The sequence below is a fragment of the Jaculus jaculus genome, chromosome X (genome assembly GCF_020740685.1).
Source record: "Jaculus jaculus isolate mJacJac1 chromosome X, mJacJac1.mat.Y.cur, whole genome shotgun sequence".
Classification (NCBI taxonomy): domain Eukaryota; kingdom Metazoa; phylum Chordata; class Mammalia; order Rodentia; family Dipodidae; genus Jaculus; species Jaculus jaculus.
In genome coordinates, this window is record NC_059125.1 from 43,484,146 (window position 1) to 43,505,599 (window position 21,454).

The 21,454-nt window shown below is 36.6% G+C and overlaps 2 protein-coding genes across 14 annotated transcripts in view; one reads left to right on the forward strand and one right to left on the reverse strand.

Moving 5' to 3' along the window:
* Window positions 1-21,454, reverse strand: part of Cask (calcium/calmodulin dependent serine protein kinase) — a 361,845-nt gene that overhangs the window by 139,386 nt on the left and 201,005 nt on the right. The window lies entirely within an intron of this gene.
* Gpr34 (G protein-coupled receptor 34) lies at window positions 11,711-19,556 on the forward strand. 2 transcript variants are annotated; one of them, XM_045140295.1, is made up of 3 exons: window positions 11,711-11,805; window positions 12,390-12,458; window positions 17,767-19,556. In XM_045140295.1, the coding sequence occupies exon 3, from the start codon at window positions 17,861-17,863 to the stop codon at window positions 18,971-18,973; it is 1,113 nt and encodes a 370-aa protein (XP_044996230.1). In that variant the 5' UTR covers window positions 11,711-11,805; window positions 12,390-12,458; window positions 17,767-17,860; the 3' UTR covers window positions 18,974-19,556. The 2 variants fall into 2 exon arrangements, with proteins under 2 accessions (XP_044996230.1, XP_004665812.1); XM_004665755.2 differs by lacking the exons at window positions 11,711-11,805; window positions 12,390-12,458 and adding an exon at window positions 15,690-15,809.

Consider the following 21,454-nt stretch of genomic DNA (forward strand, 5'->3'; position numbering starts at 1 on the left):
ATACAATATAAAACTCAGAAGTCAATAGCCTTCCTACAAACTACCAACAAAAATGCTGAGGATGAAATCAGGGAATCATTCCCATTCACAATTGCCTCAAAAAAAAAAAAAAAAAAAAAAAAAAAAGGAAAATAAAGTACCGTGGAATACACCTAACTAAGGAAGTGAAGAATCTCAACAAGGAAAAACTTTAAAACAATCAAGAGAGAAACTGCAGAAGATACTAGGAAATGGAAAGACATCCCTGGTTCCTGGATTAGAAGAATGAATATTGTGAAAGTGGCCATCTTACCAAAAGCAATCCATAAATATAATGCATCCCCATCAAAATTCCAATGGCATTTTTCACAGAAATAGAAAAAATCCTAAAACTCATTTGGAAGCATGAAGGTTTTGAACAACAGAAATAAGGCTGGTGGTATAACCTTATATAACCTTAACCTATATTAAAGAGGTATTGTAACAAAGCATGGTACTGGCACAAAAGCAGACATATAGATCAATGGAACAGAACAGAGGACCCATATGTAAGTTTGGGCAGCTACAGCCAGCTGATCTTTGACAGAAATGACAAAAATGCTCATTGGAGAAAAGATAGCTTCTTTAACAAATGGTGATGGGAAGACTAGATATGTATCTGTAGAAGGATGAAAATAGATCCTTATCTCTCTCCATGGACAAGAATAAGTCCAAATGGATCAAACACCTTAATATCAGACCTGAAACTCTGAAACTGCTAGAGAAAAAGTAGGGGAAACCCTGCAACATATTGGCATCGGCAACGACTTCTTGAATATAACCCCAGTTGCTCAGGAAATCAATGACTAATCAACCACTGGGATCTCATGAAATTACGAAGCTTTTGTACAGCAAAGGACATTATAAGAATGGACCAAAGAGGCAACATACAGAATGGGAGAAAAATTTTGCCAGCTATACATCTGACAGAGGACTAATATCCAAGATATACAAAGAATTCAAAAATCTAAACATTAAGAAATCACACAACTCAACTAAAAATGTACTATGCAACTAAATAGCAAGTTCTCAAAATAAGAAATGCAGATGGCCTATAAACATCTTAAAGAATATTCTACATTTTAGCCATCAGGGAAATGCAACTTGAAACTACTTTGAGATTCCATCTCACTCCTGTCAGAATGGCTATTATCAAGAAAACAAATGATAATAGACGCTGGCAAGGATATGGAAAAACAGGAACCCTTCTATACTCTTGGTGGGAATGTAATCTGATATAGCCATTGTGGAAATCAGTGTGAAAGTTCCTGAGACAGCTAAAAATAGATTTACCATATGACCCAGCTATACCCCTCCTAGGCATATATCCTAAGGACTCATCACACTACCTTGGAGATACTTGTACATCCATGTTTACTGCCACTGTATTCACAATAGATAGGATATGGAACCAGCCTAGATGCCCCACAACTGATGAATGTATAATGAAGATGTGGCACATTTAAACTATGGAGTTCTATTCAGCAGTAAAGAAAAATGAAATTATGGAATTTGCAGGGAAATGGATTGATCTGGAAAGGATTATACTTAGTGAGGTAACACAAGCCCAGAAAGCCAAGTGCCACATGTTGTCTCTCATATGTGGATCCTAGCTACAAATGTTTGGACTTGTATGTGATTTGGAACAAAACTTTTTTCTTTTTTATGTTTATTATTATTACTTATTATTAACAAGGTATTTTATATGGATACATTATGTGTTGGTACCCTCTTTTTCCTTGTCCTTGCCAGAGATCCAGAGGCTCCTAAGAGCTCATTATTGAAGTACACATAAAATTCATTTCTTTTTATTGCTGGATTCCACAGTATGAATACTTATTTAGTTTCCTGTGGATGGACATTTTGGGCTGTTTATCATTTTTTATATTACAAATAAAGATGTTGTGAACAATTTTCAGGAGAGAGTTGATTTCTAGGCATCCTACAAAGGTGATCAATGAAGGCTATTTTTGTATTATTATGGGTATATAGACTTGTATTATATATGTTATATATATATTATATTATTATATATCATATTATATATGTTTTAATCAATTTCTCTCCTTTTCATTTTGTATAGTGGTCCCATTTTTGTCTAGTGTGCAACCCTTTAAGTCCATTTTAAGTCCTTTCCTAAGATTCTAGGACTTTGTTAACCCCAGATCAGAAAAGTCATTTCTCTGAACAGCCCCCATACTTTTAAAAAATGTTTTTTATTATTTATTTATTAATTTGAGAAAAACATTGTGTGAGGGAGGGAGGCAGATAAGGAGAAATAATATGTACACCAGGGCCTCTAGCCACTGCAAACAAATTCCACACACATGTGCCATCTTGTTTACCTGGCTTCACACGGGTACTAGGGAATCAAACCTGAGTCCTTTGGCATTATAGGCAAACACCTTAATAGCTAAACCATTTCTCCAGCCACTCCACAGTACTTTTTAGTGGGAAAATGAATTTAGCACACAATGTGGGTACTAGGCATAGTATTACTTCTCAGTTATTACTGTTTTGACTTTTCAGTAGACAGAAATGAAAAATGTATTTTTAGAAGGAAAAAAAACCCTACAAATTCACACTCCTAAATAACGATAAGGTTTTTATTTCTTTGATTTATCAAATTATTTTGGTATCTAATGATAGAAATACCATTTGCCTTGTTGTTTAGTGTGTGCATATATGTGTGTGTGTATGTGTGTGTGTGTATATGTATGTTTTAAAATAACAATGCCGACTTCCAGTTAAGAAGGCAGCTTAGGTACCACGGCAAAGCAGCCTAGGGGGGAAAAAGACCAAAAAAAACTCAGCAAAATACACACTTTTACTAAAAAGTGAGGTGTATAGGAAATTGAAGCGGTAGCAGAGAAGTAGAAGAGTTCCAGAGCATCCAGAGCCTGCACAGGCGGGAAAAGCGGCTCCGGCAGCTCAGCCAACCACCGTGGCCGCGGTGCACCAGAAAGCCGCCAGACTCGGCTCGAGCCGCAGGAAAGCCAGGTGCGGGAGCTTCCCCTCACACCGCGCTCTCTGCAACTCGGGAAACGTGAGGGGAGAGCGGCAGCGAGCAACGGAGGAGCACACTGCGAAGTAGAAGAACGCTTGGAGCAGCAAGAGAACCAGAGCAGCCGCGGCTCCCTCCCTTCCCCCACTGCCTGAGCCCAGCTCCAGCGAACAGAGCAGCGGCCCGGGACCCGGCCACGCCAACTTGGGCTGACAGCGGGACCAAAGCAGGAGCAGAGTTCGGCAGCAACATCAGCGGCTCCAGCACCAGTAACAGCGGCCCCAGCAGCAGCAGACGCAGGAGTGGTAGCAGCGGCAGACTTGGCAGCAGCAGCTTCAGGGGGAGCAGCGGCAGTGGACACAGCAGCAGCAGCTTCAGCAGCAGTGGTGACTCCAGCAGTGGCAGCTACAGCAGCAGCGGCTCAGTTTGCCCCACAGGAAAAGCCAGTGCCCAGCTCCAGAAATCAGAACAGCAGCCCGACGACCGAGGCAGCAACTTGACTGAGACCAAAATCACCCAAGGTAACGGGGATTGCACCAGGGAAGGGTCTCACTTGGTCACAAGCTGACTTGGATCCCTCAACAGACCAGAAATCTTAACCTCTTTGTTGATAGAGGATCTGGTCGTTATAATAACTACTCTTGCATACATACTCGGGGCTGTTTTTGATTGAATGTGTACAGTGTTTAGTTAAATTTTAGAATCTACCTGTATTTTATTCCACTCAGCCTGCTTGAATACTCCGATAGCAGGGAAACTCAACCCCTAAGAACATCTTTGTAGATACTCTGAGTGTCTTAAGAGCCACACCTAACACCTTAAGGTCCTACCTTGAAAATATATTACATCAAATCAATTGATACAGCTAAGAATACACAGCTAGCTAGAAAATCCAAGCATTAACTTAATCCAAGATGCAAAAATATATACATTACAACACAAGAAACACTAAAAAGCAAGATGATATAAATCCACCTAAAAGTATTAATGCATCAGAAATGTCCTCCAGTGAGAAAGAGTTAGAGGAAACGCCTGAGAAAGAGTTCAAAAGAATGATTATAAATATGTTCAAAGAGGTCAAAGAACACATCAAAACAATCAAAGAAGAAATCAAAGAGGAAATCAAAGGAATCAAAGAAGATGCAGGACACCAATTTAATGAAATAAAGAAGGCAATACAAGACATAAATAAGGAAATAGAAATAATAAAGAAAAAAGTCAGAATTACCAGCAATGAAGAACACAGTTAATGAAATAAAAAACTCTGTATAAAATCCCACCAGTAGGATGGATGAGGGAGAGGACAGAATATCTAAGCTAGAAGACCAGGTGGCAGACCTAATGCAGTCCAACAAAGAGAAAGACAAACTTATAGAAAAGTATGAGTGGGAATTTCAAGATATTTGGGACACTATGAAAAGATCCAATATGAGAAGAAAAACCAGTCAGAATGAGAACACAACATACCAAAATCTCTGGGACATAATGAAGGCAGTTCTAAGAGGTAAATTTATAGACTTAAGTGCCTATATTAAGAAATTAGAAAGGTCGCAAGTAAACGACCTAATGCTTCACCTTAAAGCCTTGGAAAAAGAAGAACAAGGCAAACCAAAAAGTAGTAGACGGGAAGAAATAATAAAGATTAGGGCAGAAATTAATGAAATAGAAACAAAAAGAACAATCCAAAGAATTAATGAAACAAAGAGTTGGTTCTTTGAAAGGATAAACAAGATTGATAAACCCTTAGCAAATCTGACCAAAAGAAAGAGAGAAGAGACACAAATTAATAAAATCAGAGATGAACAAGGTAACATCACAACAGATTCCAGAGAAATTCAAAAAATCATAGGGACATACTATAAAAGCATATACTCCACAAAGTATGAAAATCTGAAAGAAATGGATGATTTCCTTGATCTATATGACCTACCTAAATTAAATCAAAATGAGATTAATCACTTAAATAGACCTATAACAAACATGGAGATCCGAGCAGTTATCAATAATCTCCCAACTAAAAAAAGCCCAGGCCCAGATGGATTCACTGCTGAATTTTACCAGACTTTTAAGGAAGAGCTAACACCATTGCTTCTTAAGCTTTTCCAGGAAATAGAAAAAGAAGGAATTCTACCAAACTCCTTCTATGAGGCCAGCATCACCCTGATACCAAAACCAGGCAAAGATAGAACAAAAAAAGAAAATTACAGACCAATCTCCCTCATGAACATAGATGCAAAAATTCTCAACAAAATACTGGCAAACAGAATACAAGAGTATAACAAAAAGATCATTCACCCTGACCAAGTAGGCTTTATCCCAGAGATGCAGGGATGGTTCAACATACGCAAATCTATAAATGTAATACATTACATAAACGGGTTGAAGGACAAAAATCACATGATCATCTCATTAGACGCAGAGAAAGCATTTGACAAAATCCAACATCCCTTCATGATAAAAGTCCTACAGAGACTGGCAATAGAAAGAACATATATCAATATAATAAAGGCTATTTATGACAAGCCTACAGCCAACATATTACTAAGTGGGGAAAAACTGGAAGCTTTTCCACTAAAATCAGGAACAAGACAAGGGTGTCCACTGTCCCCACTTTTATTTAATATAGTTTTGGAAGTCTTAGCCATAGTAATAAGGCGGGAGACACACATAAAAGGGATACAAATTGGAAAGGAAGAAATCAAGTTATCATTATTTGCAGATGACATGATTCTATACATAAAGGACCCTAAAGACCCTACTAGCCAGCTGTTAGAGCTGATCAAAACCTACAGCAATGTAGCAGGATACAAAATAAATACACAGAAATCAGTAGCCTTCATATATGCTAACAACAATCACACAGAGGATGAAATCAGAGAATCACTGCCATTCATAATTGCATCAAAAAAAAAATAAAGTACCTTGGAATAAACCTAACCAAGGAAGTAAAGAATCTATACAATGAGAACTTTAAAACACTCAAGCGAGAAATTGCAGAAGACACTAGAAAGTGGAGAAATATCCCTTGTTCCTGGATTGGAAGAATCAATATCGTGAAAAGGGCAATCTTACCTAAAGCAATCTACACATTTAATGCAATCCCTATCAAAATTCCAAAGGCTTTCTTCATGGAAATAGAAAAAACAATCCAAAAATTCATTTGGAATCACAAAAAACCTCGAATATCTAAAATAATACTGAGCAACAAAAAAGAGGCTGGTGGTATCACCATACCTGATTTTAACCTATACTACAGAGCCATAGTAACAAAAACAGCATGGTACTGGCACAAAAACAGACATGTAGATCAGTGGAACAGAACAGAGGACCCAGATGTAAGCCCAAGTAGCTATAGCCACCTGATATTCGATAAAAATGCCAAAAATACTCATTGGAGAAGAGACAGCCTCTTCAGCAAATGGTGTTTTGAAAACTGGATATATATCTGCAGAAAGATGAAAATAGATTCTTCTCTCTCGCCATGCACAAGAATTAAATCCAAATGGATTAAAGACCTTAACATCAGACCGGAAACTCTGAAACTGCTAGAGGAAAAAGTAGGGGAAACCCTTCAACATATTGGTCTTGGCAAAGACTTTCTGAATACAACCCCAATTGCTCAGGCAATAAAACCACAGATTAACCACTGGGACCTAATGAAATTACAAAGATTTTACACCGCAAAGGACACAGTGAAAAAAGCAAAGAGGCAACCTACAGAATGGGAAAAAATTTTCGCCAGCTATATATCTGATAGAGGATTAATATCTAGGATATACAAAAAACTCAAAAAGTTAAATAATAAGGAATCAAACAAGCCAATCAAAAAATGGGCTATGTCCGCAAAGGACACAGTGAAAAGAGCAAAGAGGCAACCTACAAAATGGGAAAAAATCTTCGCCAGCTATATATCTGATACAGGATTAATATCTAGGATATACAAAGAACTCAAAAAGTTAAATAATAAGGAATCAAACAAGCCAATCAAAAAATGGGCTATGGAGCTAAATAGAGAGTTCTCAAAGGAAGAAATACGAATGGCATATAAGCATCTTAAAAAATGTTCTACGTCACTAGTCATCAGGGAAATGCAGATTAAAATTACATTGAGATTCCATCTCACTCCTGTCAGATTGGCCACCATCATGAAAACAAATGATCATAAATGTTGGCGGGGATGTGGAAAAAAAGCAACCCTTCTGCACTGCTGGTGGGAATGCAATATGGTCCAGCCATTGTGGAAAACAGTGTGGAGGTTCCTAAAGCAGCTAGAGATTGATCTACCATATGACCCAGCTATAGCGCTCCTAGGCATATATCCAAAGGACTCATCTCATTTCATTAGAAGTACATGCTCAACCATGTTTATTGCTGCTCAATTTATAATAGCTGGGAAATGGAACCAACCTAGATGTCCCTCAACTGATGAGTGGATAATGAAGATGTGGCACATTTATACAATGGAGTTCTACTCAGCGGTAAAGAAAAATGAAGTTATGAAATTTGCAGAAAAATGGATGGACCTGGAAAGTACTATACTAAGTGAGGTAACCCAGGCCCAGAAAGCCAAGCGCCACATGGTCTCTTTCATATGTGGATCCTAGCTACAGATGACTGGGCTTCTGCGTGAGAATGAAAATACTTAGTAGCAGAGGCCAGTAAGTTGAAAAGGAGACATAAAGGGTGGAGAAAGGAAGGGAGGAGGATACTTAATAGGTTGATATTGTGTATATGTAATTACAATGATTGTAATGGGGAGGTAATATGATGGAGAATGGAATTTCAAACGGGAAAGTGTGGGGGTGGGGAGGGAGGGAATTACCATGGGATATATTTTATAATCATGGAAAATGTTAATAAAAATTAAAAAAAAATAAAATAACAATGCCTACATCACCATTAACAAGAGTACATACTGTATACAATTTCATTGTGATTCTTTTTGTCACTGAAATATATTAGGCAAGTTATATCACAACACTATTTTACACTGAGTAAAATATGAATCTGTGAGCCTAGGTTGATACAAATAAATAAGTAAATAAATGCATGGGCGAAATGGGAAGTTTAAGGAAAAGATAAATTAAGCATAGAAGAAATGTTGGAATTAGAAAAATCAAGATGCTAATTAAGTGGGGAAACTTGAAAGAGAGCATATTTATATTATCTTGAAGTATGTTCCGATAGGATATTAACAGTTACAAAGGTAAAATACTAATTTACAGGGGAAAAAACCTAGCAGAAACTAGCAAAGCTAACACTGGTAATAATAGGACTAGGTAAAAGTTGTTGTGATCTGATGCACAGTGACATCGCTGTGTTACTCCTACCAAAGCATGCAGCCAGATTTAGTCATCAGGGAAAAAAAAAATAGATGGATAGGTATGCTAGAAAGTATCTGGCCTATATTCTTCAAATACAGGTTTGGATTAAAGGGATTAAATGAAACTGAAGAAACAAAACAGCTAAATACAATACATGAACTTGGTATTTTTGCTACAAAGAACAGTATTGGGACATTTGGTAAAATGAGAACAAGATCTATCAATAATATAACAGCATCCTCTCAATGTAAATTCTGTGGTTTTTATTATTATACTGTGAACATATAAAAGAATTTTGCGTTTTTATGAAATGTACAGATGAAAGAAGAGATAGATAAACTAGACAAGGATAAACAAAGGTAGAGAAATGTTACCACAGAGTGAGCATCTAATTGAAAGATATCTAGAATTTGTTCAACTACTTTTGTATATATAAAATGATATATAAAAGTCATACCCTATGATAAAGTCACCTAAGATAATTTTCCTTGTGGTTACATTTTCACTTTACAATCTAATAAGGTTCATTTGTTTAGTTAGTTTAGTTTGGGGTTTTGATAATATAAAAGATGCCTATAGTTCTAAGTTCAAAACTATAAAGCAAATACAACTGAGAAAGGTCTAAGTTTGTCTTCTTTTCCTACTCTCAACACTTCCCTTCATATTAGTAACCATCTTTATCAATTTTTGGCTTTTTCTTTAAAGGTAGAACATACAAAGTAATGCTTTACAATAGGAAAAGTATATAAAATTGACAAACCATAAAATGTGTCCTGTTGATATAGAAGAGATTCCCTTCCTATTTTCTTGGCAAAACAAAAGGTGATCACCATGTGGGAGTGGGGAAGAAAATGGGGCTACAGACAGTTTTAGAAGGGTAAAGGTGTGAACACCAATTTTTGAATGCAATGAAGCAGAGATTTTCAAATTTTAGCATCAGAATCCACATAGATTGCTGGGCCTCATGCCCAGGATTACTGGCTTGTGGGATTGGGATAAGGTCAAGAGTGACCAGTTTTGACAAGGTCAACCTTCTGAGTGGTATTGGTGCTACTGCTCTGGGAGCCATGCTTTGGGAACCCCCAGACTAAGGGTACAAGGACTAAGCAGTAGGGATTGAGTACAGAGATCCACTTTATGTTTGTGGTCATGAGTCTGGAGTGAGCCCAACATGAAGGCTTGTATGCTTTACTCAGGAGTCTTCATTTTATCTGGTAAGGTGCAGACTTGGCAGAGGCTGTCAGCTGAATTTAACTAGGGTGAGGTTTCATGAAAAGGATGGTGACATCAATAACAGAAAGTTCCAAATAAGGATGCACCTTTATTTCTTCTTTCCTATCTCCATCTTCACAGAAGTAGGTAAGTTGTGATACCCACAAACGAAAAGTAAGAAGGATTAGTGGGAAAGGACGTAAAAGAATATGCTAAATACAGTTAAAAGAGAAAGTACAGAATGAATAGGAAAAAGCTCATATAAAGAACTAGAAGACTATAATCAAATCTGGCGGTAGTCTTGCTGAGTCATACTGAGAAGCAAATGTGATTTTAAAAACACAATTAGATTAAAAAAAAAACTCCACAATTTGAAAAGGTATGGTTTAGGTGTGGGGCAAAAGCACAATATGAAAAGAATATTTATACTAGACTTCACTAGACAGAATGGCATTAAGTAAATACCTATTTAGTCATCAAAATCATGCCAGGATTTTGAAGAGATATTGCATACCCATGTTCATTGTAGTATTATATTTGCCAAGAGCAACCCAATACAAACTGAAAGCTAAATGGGTAATGAAAGTGAGATATAGCCAAACAATGGAATATTATGCAGCTATAAAAAAACAAGGAAATTCTGTTCAATGCTACAAAATGGCTGAACCTCAAGGACATTATGCTAAGCGAAATAAACCAGTCATACAATGTCAAAAATGTAGGAGTGTTTCCACTCCTATGAAGTGTCAAAAGCAGGCAAAAATCATCATAGAAATATAAAGCAGAATACTTGAAGCTAATCGTGAAAGTATAGGGGATATTAGTAACTAGTGTTGTAGGTACAGTGTTTTAGTTTTGCAACATGAAAATGTGCTAGTGATCTGGCATAGGACAATATCAGTACACTTAACACTACAGAATCATACACTTAAAAATAGCTATTGTGAGCCGGGCATGGTGGCGCACACCTTTAATCCCAGCACTTGGGAGGCAGAAGTAGGAGGATTGCCATGAGTTCAAGGCTACCCTGATATGACAGAGTTAATTCCAGGTCAGCCTGGACCAGAGTGAGACCCTACCTCGAAAAAAAAAAATAGCTATTGTGGAAAATCTAATGCTATGTATTGTCTACCACAGTAAGAAAAAAACCTGCCAGATCAAGAGAGTTGTCATCTTCCTTCTCAGAGCTTCTAAAGGAGAAGTAAGTACCACAAAGCCTTTTTATTCTAGCAATGTAGAAATACTGTCTCATGCAATATATTCAGAACAAACTAAAACCTCTGGAGATATGATGTTCAGAAAAATACACCCAGAAGCACTTAGAATCTTCCATAAAGCTCAATGAGTGAAATACTACTGGAAAAGAAGTTGCAGGATGACAATTATGGGAAGGGTAACAGCCAACTCTTCATTCTAAACAACAAAAAGGGGAATAACACTAAACTGCAGAGCCAGCAGTTAACACAGATGCATGGAGGGTGGCTATACTGGACTAGGGCCACAATGAGAACTATACAATCCCTTAATCTGTTTGTTTTGCCTTTCATTTATTTACTTTGGTAATTTCTTGTGATAAACTGGGGCTAAAGACATCACAGATCTCATCTAGTCTTACAATTATAAGACTACTTTAGAACACACATCCAAGGCCTTAAAGGAATACATGAAAATATACTAAAATGACTACAGGACAAATAAAACTTATATAACATTAAAGAGTAAAAAGGTATTACTAATGTTTTTGTAAATCAGTATAGAAAGACCATTTCATGGGAATTAGAATTTCTAAAATGCATCCAGAAGGAAACATTTAATGTTTATGCTTTAAAAATTCATGTAACAAATTATATATCACTTCTTAGGAAATACAGAAACTGCTAATTACTTATAAACATTTTCTTTTTACGTTAGGAATGACTGAAACAACCCCCTTGAGTTTTCAATTTAGAAGTCATTCTTAAAAAGAAAATGTGATTTTCTACAGTTCAGTGTTGATAAGAGGTTGAAGTTGTTGCCGGGCAGTGAAGCCTTTTAATAGCTTCAAAAGGAGCCCAAGGGTTGTGTTGTTGAAAAAAAAGAGAAGGGGAAAAAGAAACCCTACCATCACATGTGAATATATATATATATATATATAAAAAAAGGAACTTTAGCCAATTGCAGCAGGGCTGGATGGAAGAGCCCAGCTGACACAACCCACTGAACCCAGGACAGCTTGGGGTTTACTCCTTTACTTGGAAAGCCTGAACTGTAAGTATTCACTGATTTTTTTTAACTACATAAATGACCCTCTGTGTTACTAAAAATTTGATTATTTGAGCAGTCATAGTGAAGGCTGATTCACTTTGAGAAGACTACTTTGATACCAGCAATTCTTTGCTTTTACAGCCATTGAGTAAACTGCTTGGGTAGCCCTTTGCCTCAAATTTAAATACAATTTTAAATGGTTATTCTGAGAAATGAAGGTATTTATTATCAACATAGCCACATGGTTCATACTATATCTGCATAGTCATAAAGACTTGCAGATATATCTGAATGCACTAAAAGTTATTTTCAGGTACTGTAAAGTTTAATTACATTATAAGTTATCTATAACCTCTTGACTTTACTAAGTTATCTTTTTAACTTATAGATTTTATATTATTACTATCTTATGGTAATATCCAGGCTAACTAAAATTTATGTTTCAGAAGTAAATAATGACAATATTTGAGAAAACACAAAATATACTTTTGTTAATTTAAATAGCTAAAATAAAAATATCAGTTAAGTTTATAACAAAACAATATATACCACTAATAGTATTATTTTCCTATTTTTTCTGTATGCAGCATTTATGAAAATTTTGAAGCATGGCCTGAAAAGACTCAGGCATTATTATCAAGTCCATTATCAAATAGGTATGTATTCCAACACAACAATGTGATATTATATTCTAATACCCAATTACACTTTCAAAGTTTCTGCTTATCTGCAGCCCCTGAAAAATTAGGAAGAGGTAGGATAGTAGTGTTGTGGGGGTACGAGATCTTAACACAGGTCTGTGTACTTAGGAATGGGATTTGTCATGTAGCAAACATTTAATATCTACTGTTAGAAAAATAAAAGTGTGACCACTACATAGGTCACATGTAAAACATACCAATTTGTTTCTGGTCTTCATTGGAAAATTATTTTTATTTTCTTTTAAAAATAAATAATGAATTAATTAGTTTGAGAGATAGACAGAGGTAGATGGAGAGAAAATGGGTACTCCAGTGCCTCTAGCCAATGCAAATGAACTCTAGACACCTATGCCACCTTGTGCATCCTGCTTATGTGGGTACTGGAGAATCAAACCTGGGTCCTTAGGCTTCATAGGCAAGCATCTTACCACCACTAAGGCATCTCTCCAGCCCTACACTGGAAAATTCTTAAAACATCTAAAAGGTAATTTTTATTTTTTTTAATTTATTTTTTTAATTTATTTATTTGCAAGCAGAGAGAGAGAGAGAGAGAGAGAGAGAGAGAGAGGGAGGGAGAGAGGGAGAGAGGGAGAGAGGAGAGAGACAGAGAGAGAATAGGCACACCAGGGCTTCTAGGCACTGCAAACAAACTCCAGATGTGTGTGCCCCCTTGTGCATCTGGCTAACGTGGGTCCTGGGGAGTCGAGCCTTAAACCGGGGTCCTTAGGCTTCACAGGCAAGCGCTTAACCACTAAGCCATCTCTCCAGCCCTAAAAGGTAATTTTTAAATATCAATTAATGGCTTTAAGAATAATAAGTGACATGGAATATGCCAAATAACTTTCTTTTTATTTATTTACTTATTTATTTAGTTATATTCTGTGGTGCAGTGGAGATTGATTTACACCTGCTAGGAAAGTGCTCTACCACTGAGATATACTCCTAGTACTCTTTTTAGAGTCTCGCTCTATGCCACACTGACCTGGAATTCACTATACAGTCTCAGAACATCCTTGAGCTCATGGTGATCTTTCTATCTTTGCTTCCTGAGTGCTGGGATTAAAGGCATGAACCACCATGCCTGGCTTCTTTTTGCATTTTGTTTTGAGGGAGAGTCTCACTAACTTTTCCAGGTTGACTTTGAACTCACTCTGTAGCCCAAGCAGGCATTGAATTTGTGATAATTTTGTCTTAGGCTCACAATGAGCTAGAGTCAGAGACCCGAGTCACCAAACCCAGCTCCCAACTGACTATAAAGGAGACAAATGCCAGCCATCAAATTTAAAACAGGACTTACTCTATCAATTTGTTAATAAATAAGTAGATGATAGCCATGTGATACTTGGCACTACATGATATTTTATGGTTCCTATTGAAATCTATTGCTTTTGTTTAATTTGAAATTAAGCAAAGGCAGAAAGACTTGCTGGTACCATTGTTCAATCATTACCTTTTTATTTTACTTGCAGATTAGAGCTAAGGAAATGGTTTCAGGTTCTTTTTGATAGTGGCTTCCTAGGAACATCTTGGTTATGGGTAGCTGGCCTATAAGTAAGTTTGTGGAGAAATGTTCCAGGAGATATGATGAAAATTTTGATGAATGAGTTGTGATTCCATAAACTTTGATTTATTTATTTATTTAAGTGGACCTAGTGAATAGAAAGGTTAATACCTCTTCCAAAGAAGCAAAAATAGATGGTATAATCTCTTCTTAAAACTACTAAGGGCTGGAGGGATTGCTCAGTGGTTAAGGCATTAGCCTGCAAAGCCAAAGGACCCACATTAGCCAAATGCACAAGGGGGTGCACGCATCTGGAATTCATTTGCAGTGGCTGGAGGCCCTGGCACACCCATTCACTCTCTCTTACCATTAGTAAGGAAATGGTGATCATAAGTGGTAAGGAGGGAAGTTTAATGAAAAGGATCATGGAGGGCTGGAGGGATGGCTTAGCGGTTAAGGTGTCTGCCTGAAAAGCCAAAGGACCCAGGTTTGATTCCCCAGGACCCATGTTAGACAGATGCACAAGGGGGTGCACACGACTGGAGTTTGTTTGCAGTGGCTGGAAGCCCTGGCGCACCCATTCTCTCTCTCTCTTTCTCTGTCAAATAAATAAATAAAATATTTTTAAAAAAGGATCATGTACATTAGAGTCAGCTTTCAGTTCCAATTTGGTTACTGTCACTTCAGAGCTGTGAATTCATGGGTAAAGATCCCAACCTAAGGTTCCTTCCTTACTTTCCATGGCTATTGTAAAGAATACATAAATTATATATTTAAAAATTTTTTTTTAATTTTTTTGTTCTTTTTTTATTTATTTGAGAGTGACAGACACAGAGAGAGAGAGAGAGAGAGAGAGAGAGAGAGAGAGAGAGAGAGAGAGAAAGAGAGGCGGGGAGGGAGAGGGAGAGGGAGAGAGAGGGAGAGAGAGAGAATGGGCACACCAGGGCCTCCAGCCCCTGCAAACGAACTCCAGATGTGTGTGCCCCTTGTGCATCTGGCTAATGTGGGTCCTGGGGAAGGGAGCCTCGAACTGGGATTCTTAGGCTTCACAGGCAAGCGCTTAACTGCTAAGCCATCTCTCCAGCCCTAAATGGTTTCTTAAAATAAATATCTGCCTTCTTATGGGCAGGAGCTCTTCATAATCTCTCCTCTTTTATTCTCTTAATCTAATACAATCTTTCTAAACTTTAAAAAGATTACATAAATGAATATAGAATGTGCTCAACATTGGTTCACAGCAAGTGCTAAGTAAAGATGAGTTAATGGTGTGGCCATTTAGTTCAAGGGTTCAGTTTTGATACTTCTAGGAGCTTTTAATGAAACCAGTATCAAAAGCTCTTTCCAGACCAATTATAGCAGCATACCTGGGAAGGAGCTCTGGTATCTTTAAAAATACCTTCCAGGGGATTCTCACCTGAAGCTACAACTGAGCATCATGGAGAATTCCTTCTATAAAGTACCCAAATGATGGCAGCTTTGAGAATCTCCAGCAGTAAGGTGTTATTGTTTGTCCAGCTAGATGGTTTCATTTTAAAAAAAACATTTCCTCCCAAAAAGGCAATAACTTTCTGCCATTTCCATCACTGATCCTTGCTCTTCTTTCTGAAGCACATATGATAAGCAGAGATCTTCTTGTGAAATATTCCAGATGCAGGGGGAATGTGCCTATTTTCTTCACCTTGTTTCTGTGACATAATTTGAGCTCCTCTTCTCCCACTTTGGTCCATGGCCTTTTGCTAAATATGCTGATGCAAGATGAAACAGGATATTCCTGAGGAGATCCTATCAGTTTGGGACATAACCAGGTTAGCACTAAAAATTCTCATTTAAGATACTACCTAGGTATGGATTCAACCCAAGATAGGGCTTGTTTTGGTTGCAGCAGCCTCATATACGGGGCAGCAAATGTCATTTTGTTTCTGTTAAGGCAGCTGAAGCCCTTCCAGTACTTGTGTTTTGATATGGCAAAATAGTAACATAGAGTACTTTGCAAATCTTTCTACTAAATCCCCTTTCATTCAATAATTATTGTGCTAAGCACTTGGTACACAGGCAAACAAAAAAGCCTTGTTTTGTCATCCTAATAGTGTTTAAAATCTATCGTGAAGGGAGGAAAAAACTACATAGAGATGAGTTTTTCAAAGTCACTTCAGCTACCTGAGCTGCCAGAGTCACAGTCCGTTTTGATTCTCAACATCCTTTCACATGTTTATAGGATGTTTCTACCTGAGCCTTGGAGAGCTCCCTGTGCAACCACACAACAAAAGGCCCTCCCTCTGCACACCCCTTTTCCCTCTTACTGTCAAGATTCTATATAATCAATAGCTTGCCTCCTTCTTAAACGTGTTTTTCAGATCACAAGAAACATGCCTAGATATTTCAGTGAACTTTGTCACATCTGTCTTCCTGTAGTTGAGACACAGGCCATCATAGACCCAGTTTTTCCTTCCTTTCTCCCTTCCTCCTGTCCCACTCGTCTTTCCCCTCTGTTGCCCTAAATTCCAGAGACATCTCTCACCAGGGTTTACAGAACTTCCTCTTTAGCAGCCACTTCTTCTTTCTTAGAACCAACTCCTCTTCTTTGACAAATTCTAAAGCTGGATGTTACCCTCTATCAAAAGTTTGCTCTGGATCAAAATATAGAGTTTTATGAGAAGCTACAGTCTTCCAAATATGGTTTTTCTATGTATAACATGAAATCAAGAAAATATGGAAAGATAAATATCACTTGCTTTCTGTCATATGTAGAATCTAGATTTAAAAATATATGTACACAGGACATGAAAGGAGAAGGGTGACCATGTGGAGAGAGGGAGGAGATCTAAGGGAGGGAGAACAAGAGTAAGTAATGAGGACAAAACACATTTTCTCTGAAGTATAATATATATTTATATTAGCACATTAAAGCAGAAGGGGAGCTGTAGAGATGACTTAGTGGTTAAGGTGCTTTCTTGTGAAGCCTAAGGAGCCAGATTTGATTCCCCATCATCCACATAAGCCAGATGCACAAGGTGGTATACATACTTGGAGTTCGTTTGCAGTGGCTAGAGGCCCTGGTGTGACAATTCTCTCTCCGCCTCTGTATCTCTCTCTCTCTCGAATAAATAAATAAATAATAAAATATCTATAAAGCAGAAGGGGATCATTTGCAGGAGGGGAAAGGGTACAGCAGCAGGGGGAGAAGGGATGGGGATGGTAACAGGGATGAACTAAGCAAAGTACAATGATATAAGTATGAAAATGTCATAGTGAAATACATTATTCTATACACTAACTAAAACATTAATAGGATGGGGAGATGGCTCAGTGGGTAAAATGCTCACTGTGCAAGCATGAGTATGTAAGTTTGGATCTCCAGCACTCATGTAAAATGCTAGTCAGGCATGGTGGTGAAACAGAAAGATCCCAGGAGTTTGCTGGCTAGCTTATCTATCCAAAGCTCAATGAGCTCCAGGCTCAGAGTGAAAACCTGTCTCAAGAAATAAGACAGGGAGTGATAGAAGAAGATACCTGACATTGATCTTTGGCCTCCACACACATGTGCACATGGACCTGCAAACATAAATGTGCTTACATACATATAAACACGTATATACACCATACATGTGTGTGTGTGCAAAAATACAAAGAAAGAAATCAATTACTGGGCAGAGATATAGCTCTATGGCATAGTTTTTGCCTGGTTAGTCACTTATTATGCTTTGCATTAAAGTACTTGTTATTAACATATCAAATGACTGAGTATTTGTCATTATGCTCTAGGCAAGATCTGGAGACGAACTACACACAAAGAACATGTCATTTATTACTCTATTTTGATCCTCCAAGAAGACAGTGAAAAAGCCACACTAAAACAATGACGACTACTTCAGTTGGCAGCTGGCCTTCCTCCTCTCAAAGAATGCACTTTATAACTAATCACAGTGATCAAGCCCCAGAAGTGTCAAATGTCACCAGCTGTGCAATGGATGAAAAACTACTATCCACTGTGTTAACATCATTCTACTCTGTTATTTTCATCATGGGTCTGGTTGGGAACATCATTGCCCTCTATGTATTTCTGGGTATCCACCGCAAAAGAAATTCCATTCAAGTTTATCTACTTAATGTGGCCATCGCAGATCTTCTACTCATCTTCTGCCTCCCCTTTCGAATAATGTATCACATCAATGAAAACAAGTGGACCCTTGGTGTGATTCTTTGCAAGGTTGTAGGAACCCTGTTTTATATGAATATGTACATTAGTATTGTTTTGCTTGGATTCATCAGTTTGGATCGCTATATAAAAATTAATCGGTCTATACAACAACGGAGGGCAATAACCACCAAACAAAGTGTTTATGTTTGTTGTATAGTATGGATAGTTGCTCTTGCTGGATTTTTAACTATGATTATTTTAACACTTAAGAAAGAAGGGCACAATTCCACAATGTGTTTCCATTACAGAGATAAGCATAATGCAAAAGGAGAAGCAATTTTTAATGTTGTTCTTGTGGTAATGTTCTGGCTTATTTTCCTACTAATAATCCTCTCCTATATTAAGATTGGCAAGAATCTACTGAGGATCTCTAAAAAAAGGTCAAAATTTCCCAATTCTAGTAAATATGCTACTACTGCCCGAAATTCCTTTATCGTACTGATCATTTTTACTATATGTTTTGTCCCCTATCATGCCTTTCGATTCATCTACATTTCTTCACAGTTAAATGCACCATCATGTTACTGGAAGGAAATAGTTCATAAAACCAATGAGATCATGCTGGTTCTCTCATCTTTCAATAGCTGCTTAGATCCAGTCATGTATTTCCTGATGTCCAGTAACATTCGCAAAATCATGTGTCAACTTCTTTTTAGGCGATTTCAAGGCGAATCAAGCAGAAGTGAAAGCACTTCAGAATTTAAACCAGGATATTCCCTGCATGACACAACTTTGGCTGCTAAAATGCAGTATAGCTCTAAGAGTAATTGAAGTAAACATGCTAAAAAGAATGACTCAGCCCAACCACTTCATTCCTTGAAGTTACCAACAAAGCCATAGCATTTACAAATTTCAATCTCCTCAAAGCTCTGTGTGTATCTATTATTTCACTTGTTTAACTGTAAAATATTTCAAGGTAAATAAAAGTTTATATTCATCACTGGATTTAAAATCTGTATGTGAAAATCTCAAAATACATTGTGAAGCTAATACTAAACCAGGATTATAAGGGTAAGTTCATGGTTTTAACAATTATTTTTATTAAACGAATTAATTATTATTAAATGAGGTGTCATTGTTTTCAGGTCACTAAAGAGTTACTAAAATTAGGCACTTAATACTAACTTTAAAATATGTTTAAAAGTAAAGGAATTTTGTATTATTATATACTATCTCTATATATAGAAGTTGTCAATAAAAAGTTAAAAATAAAAAAGTAAAGGAAATTGTGGACTGACTTGAAATGTCAGAAAGTAAATGTTTGTCACTTTAAAATCTTGTATAATTTTTCATTGTATTTATTTTATGCCTAAATCGCTATTAACATATAAAATCATAATTCTAATAAAAATGAGATAACCCACTATGATTTTTTTAGATAAAAATGGAAAAAAAGTTAAATATTATAAAGTAAAACTTAAACAAACAAGCTAAAAGTGATAACCTGGTAAAGGACTTAAAATATACCTAATTCAAAACAGACTGATAAATGATTCTGTCATCTCAGGTACACTTTGAAAGAGTGAAGTTGAAGATGTGCATACCTTATGATCCAGCAAATCTACTGCAAGGTATCTTACAGCATCACTTACACACATACACTAGAATATAGATATGATGCTCAATGTTTATAACAATTGCAAATCAGGATAGTTCAGTAAAAGCATAGAGAAGGAAGAGTCTATTTACAACATGGACTATGTCATGTCATATATGTCAATGCAATGAACCACACACAAGTGCATGAACACAGGCACAGCTCAAAACCACTGCTTAGTGAAAATTAAAAAAAAAATGCATCTAGTTGCAAAAGGGTATGTTCTATGGGACATAACTTATACAAAACCCAAAACACTAAACACCACGGACACACATACATATAAAAATATAAAATATGTATGGAAATATCTTCAATATACATGACAACACACATACCAACATAAGCATAATTGTTATAACTAGAAAGATTTGACAGAAACATGGCAAAAGTTTAATGTGCATTAATCTGGGTGGTAGATACTTGGCTGTTTGTTATATTCTTTTAGAGAAGTTCTGGGTGTTTGAAAGATTCTGTAACAATGAAAAAAATCTACAGACTAGAATTAAGTGGAATAATCTGAAGTTTCTTTTGTATACTTAAAAATAAAATTAATCTCTAAGAGAAAGGGAATAATCGTATGTTCCTCACTTGACACATTGGAATAAACACATATTTGCTGAATAGCGGAGTGAATGAAAGGATAGATTTATGAACAAAATTGGATGCAGGGATGTTTAAAAGAGAAAAAAATGGGTATAATTGGCTTTTTGTCTAGTCTATTTTCTGGATACGACCAGAATAAACATCTTACAATTGCAGTCTAAGGAGAACTCATTAGGCAAACCTTAAAGCTTTGCTCAGTGTTTGTCCAATTTTTTTTTCCATACACAGAACGAGAATGTCATTGATTGGATATATAAAAGCTGTTAATAAAACTCCAAGGATCCATTCAGAAATTTTCTGTCACAGAATAATATGAAATTATCTTTTATAGTCAGAAAACTTCTAAAACTCAAGTTAGGAGTTGGGGAGATGGCTTAGCAGTTAAGGTGTCTGCCTACTAAGAACTCAGGTTCAATTCCCAAAGACCCCAGGACCCACATAAGCCAGATGCACAAATTGGCACATGTGTCTGGAGTCCGTTTGCAGTTGCTGCACTCCCTGGCACACTCATTCTCTCTTTATTTACCTCTTTCTCTCTCTCAAATAAATAAATAAAATCAAGAACTAAAGAAAATATTGAAAAAAACCTCAGATTAGTTCACTGGCTGAGGAATCTATGGTAAAAGGAATGAAGATTTTTTGTTTGAACTGTATTTATTTTAATAAGATTTTCTTGTATATGGTGAGCATTGTTTGCCACATTTCAGTAAGTGCACAAAACAGTTTGAATAAAGAATAGGTCAAAGCAAAAGTATATTTGAGAAAACAAGTAACACTTCTTGGTAAAACTGCAATTTTCAGAAAAATTGAAGGCTCAGAAAAAATTTAAATTATTTTGCTACAATTACGCTAACAAATGTTATCTATATGAAATTTAGCACTTGTTTATATCATTTTAAATGATTAAAATTTTGATCACATTACTGATAAACATTTTATTTTATTTTACTTTTTAAAAATTTATCTATTTATGAGACAAAGAGGCGGAGGGAGGGAGGGAGAGAAAGAGAGAGATAAAGAGATAGAATGAATTAGCATGACAGGGCCTC

Excerpts from the sequence above, each read along its gene's own strand:
- Gpr34 (XM_045140295.1), top strand. The coding sequence starts at position 17,861 with ATGACGACTACTTCAGTTGGCAGCTGGCCTTCCTCCTCTCAAAGAATG.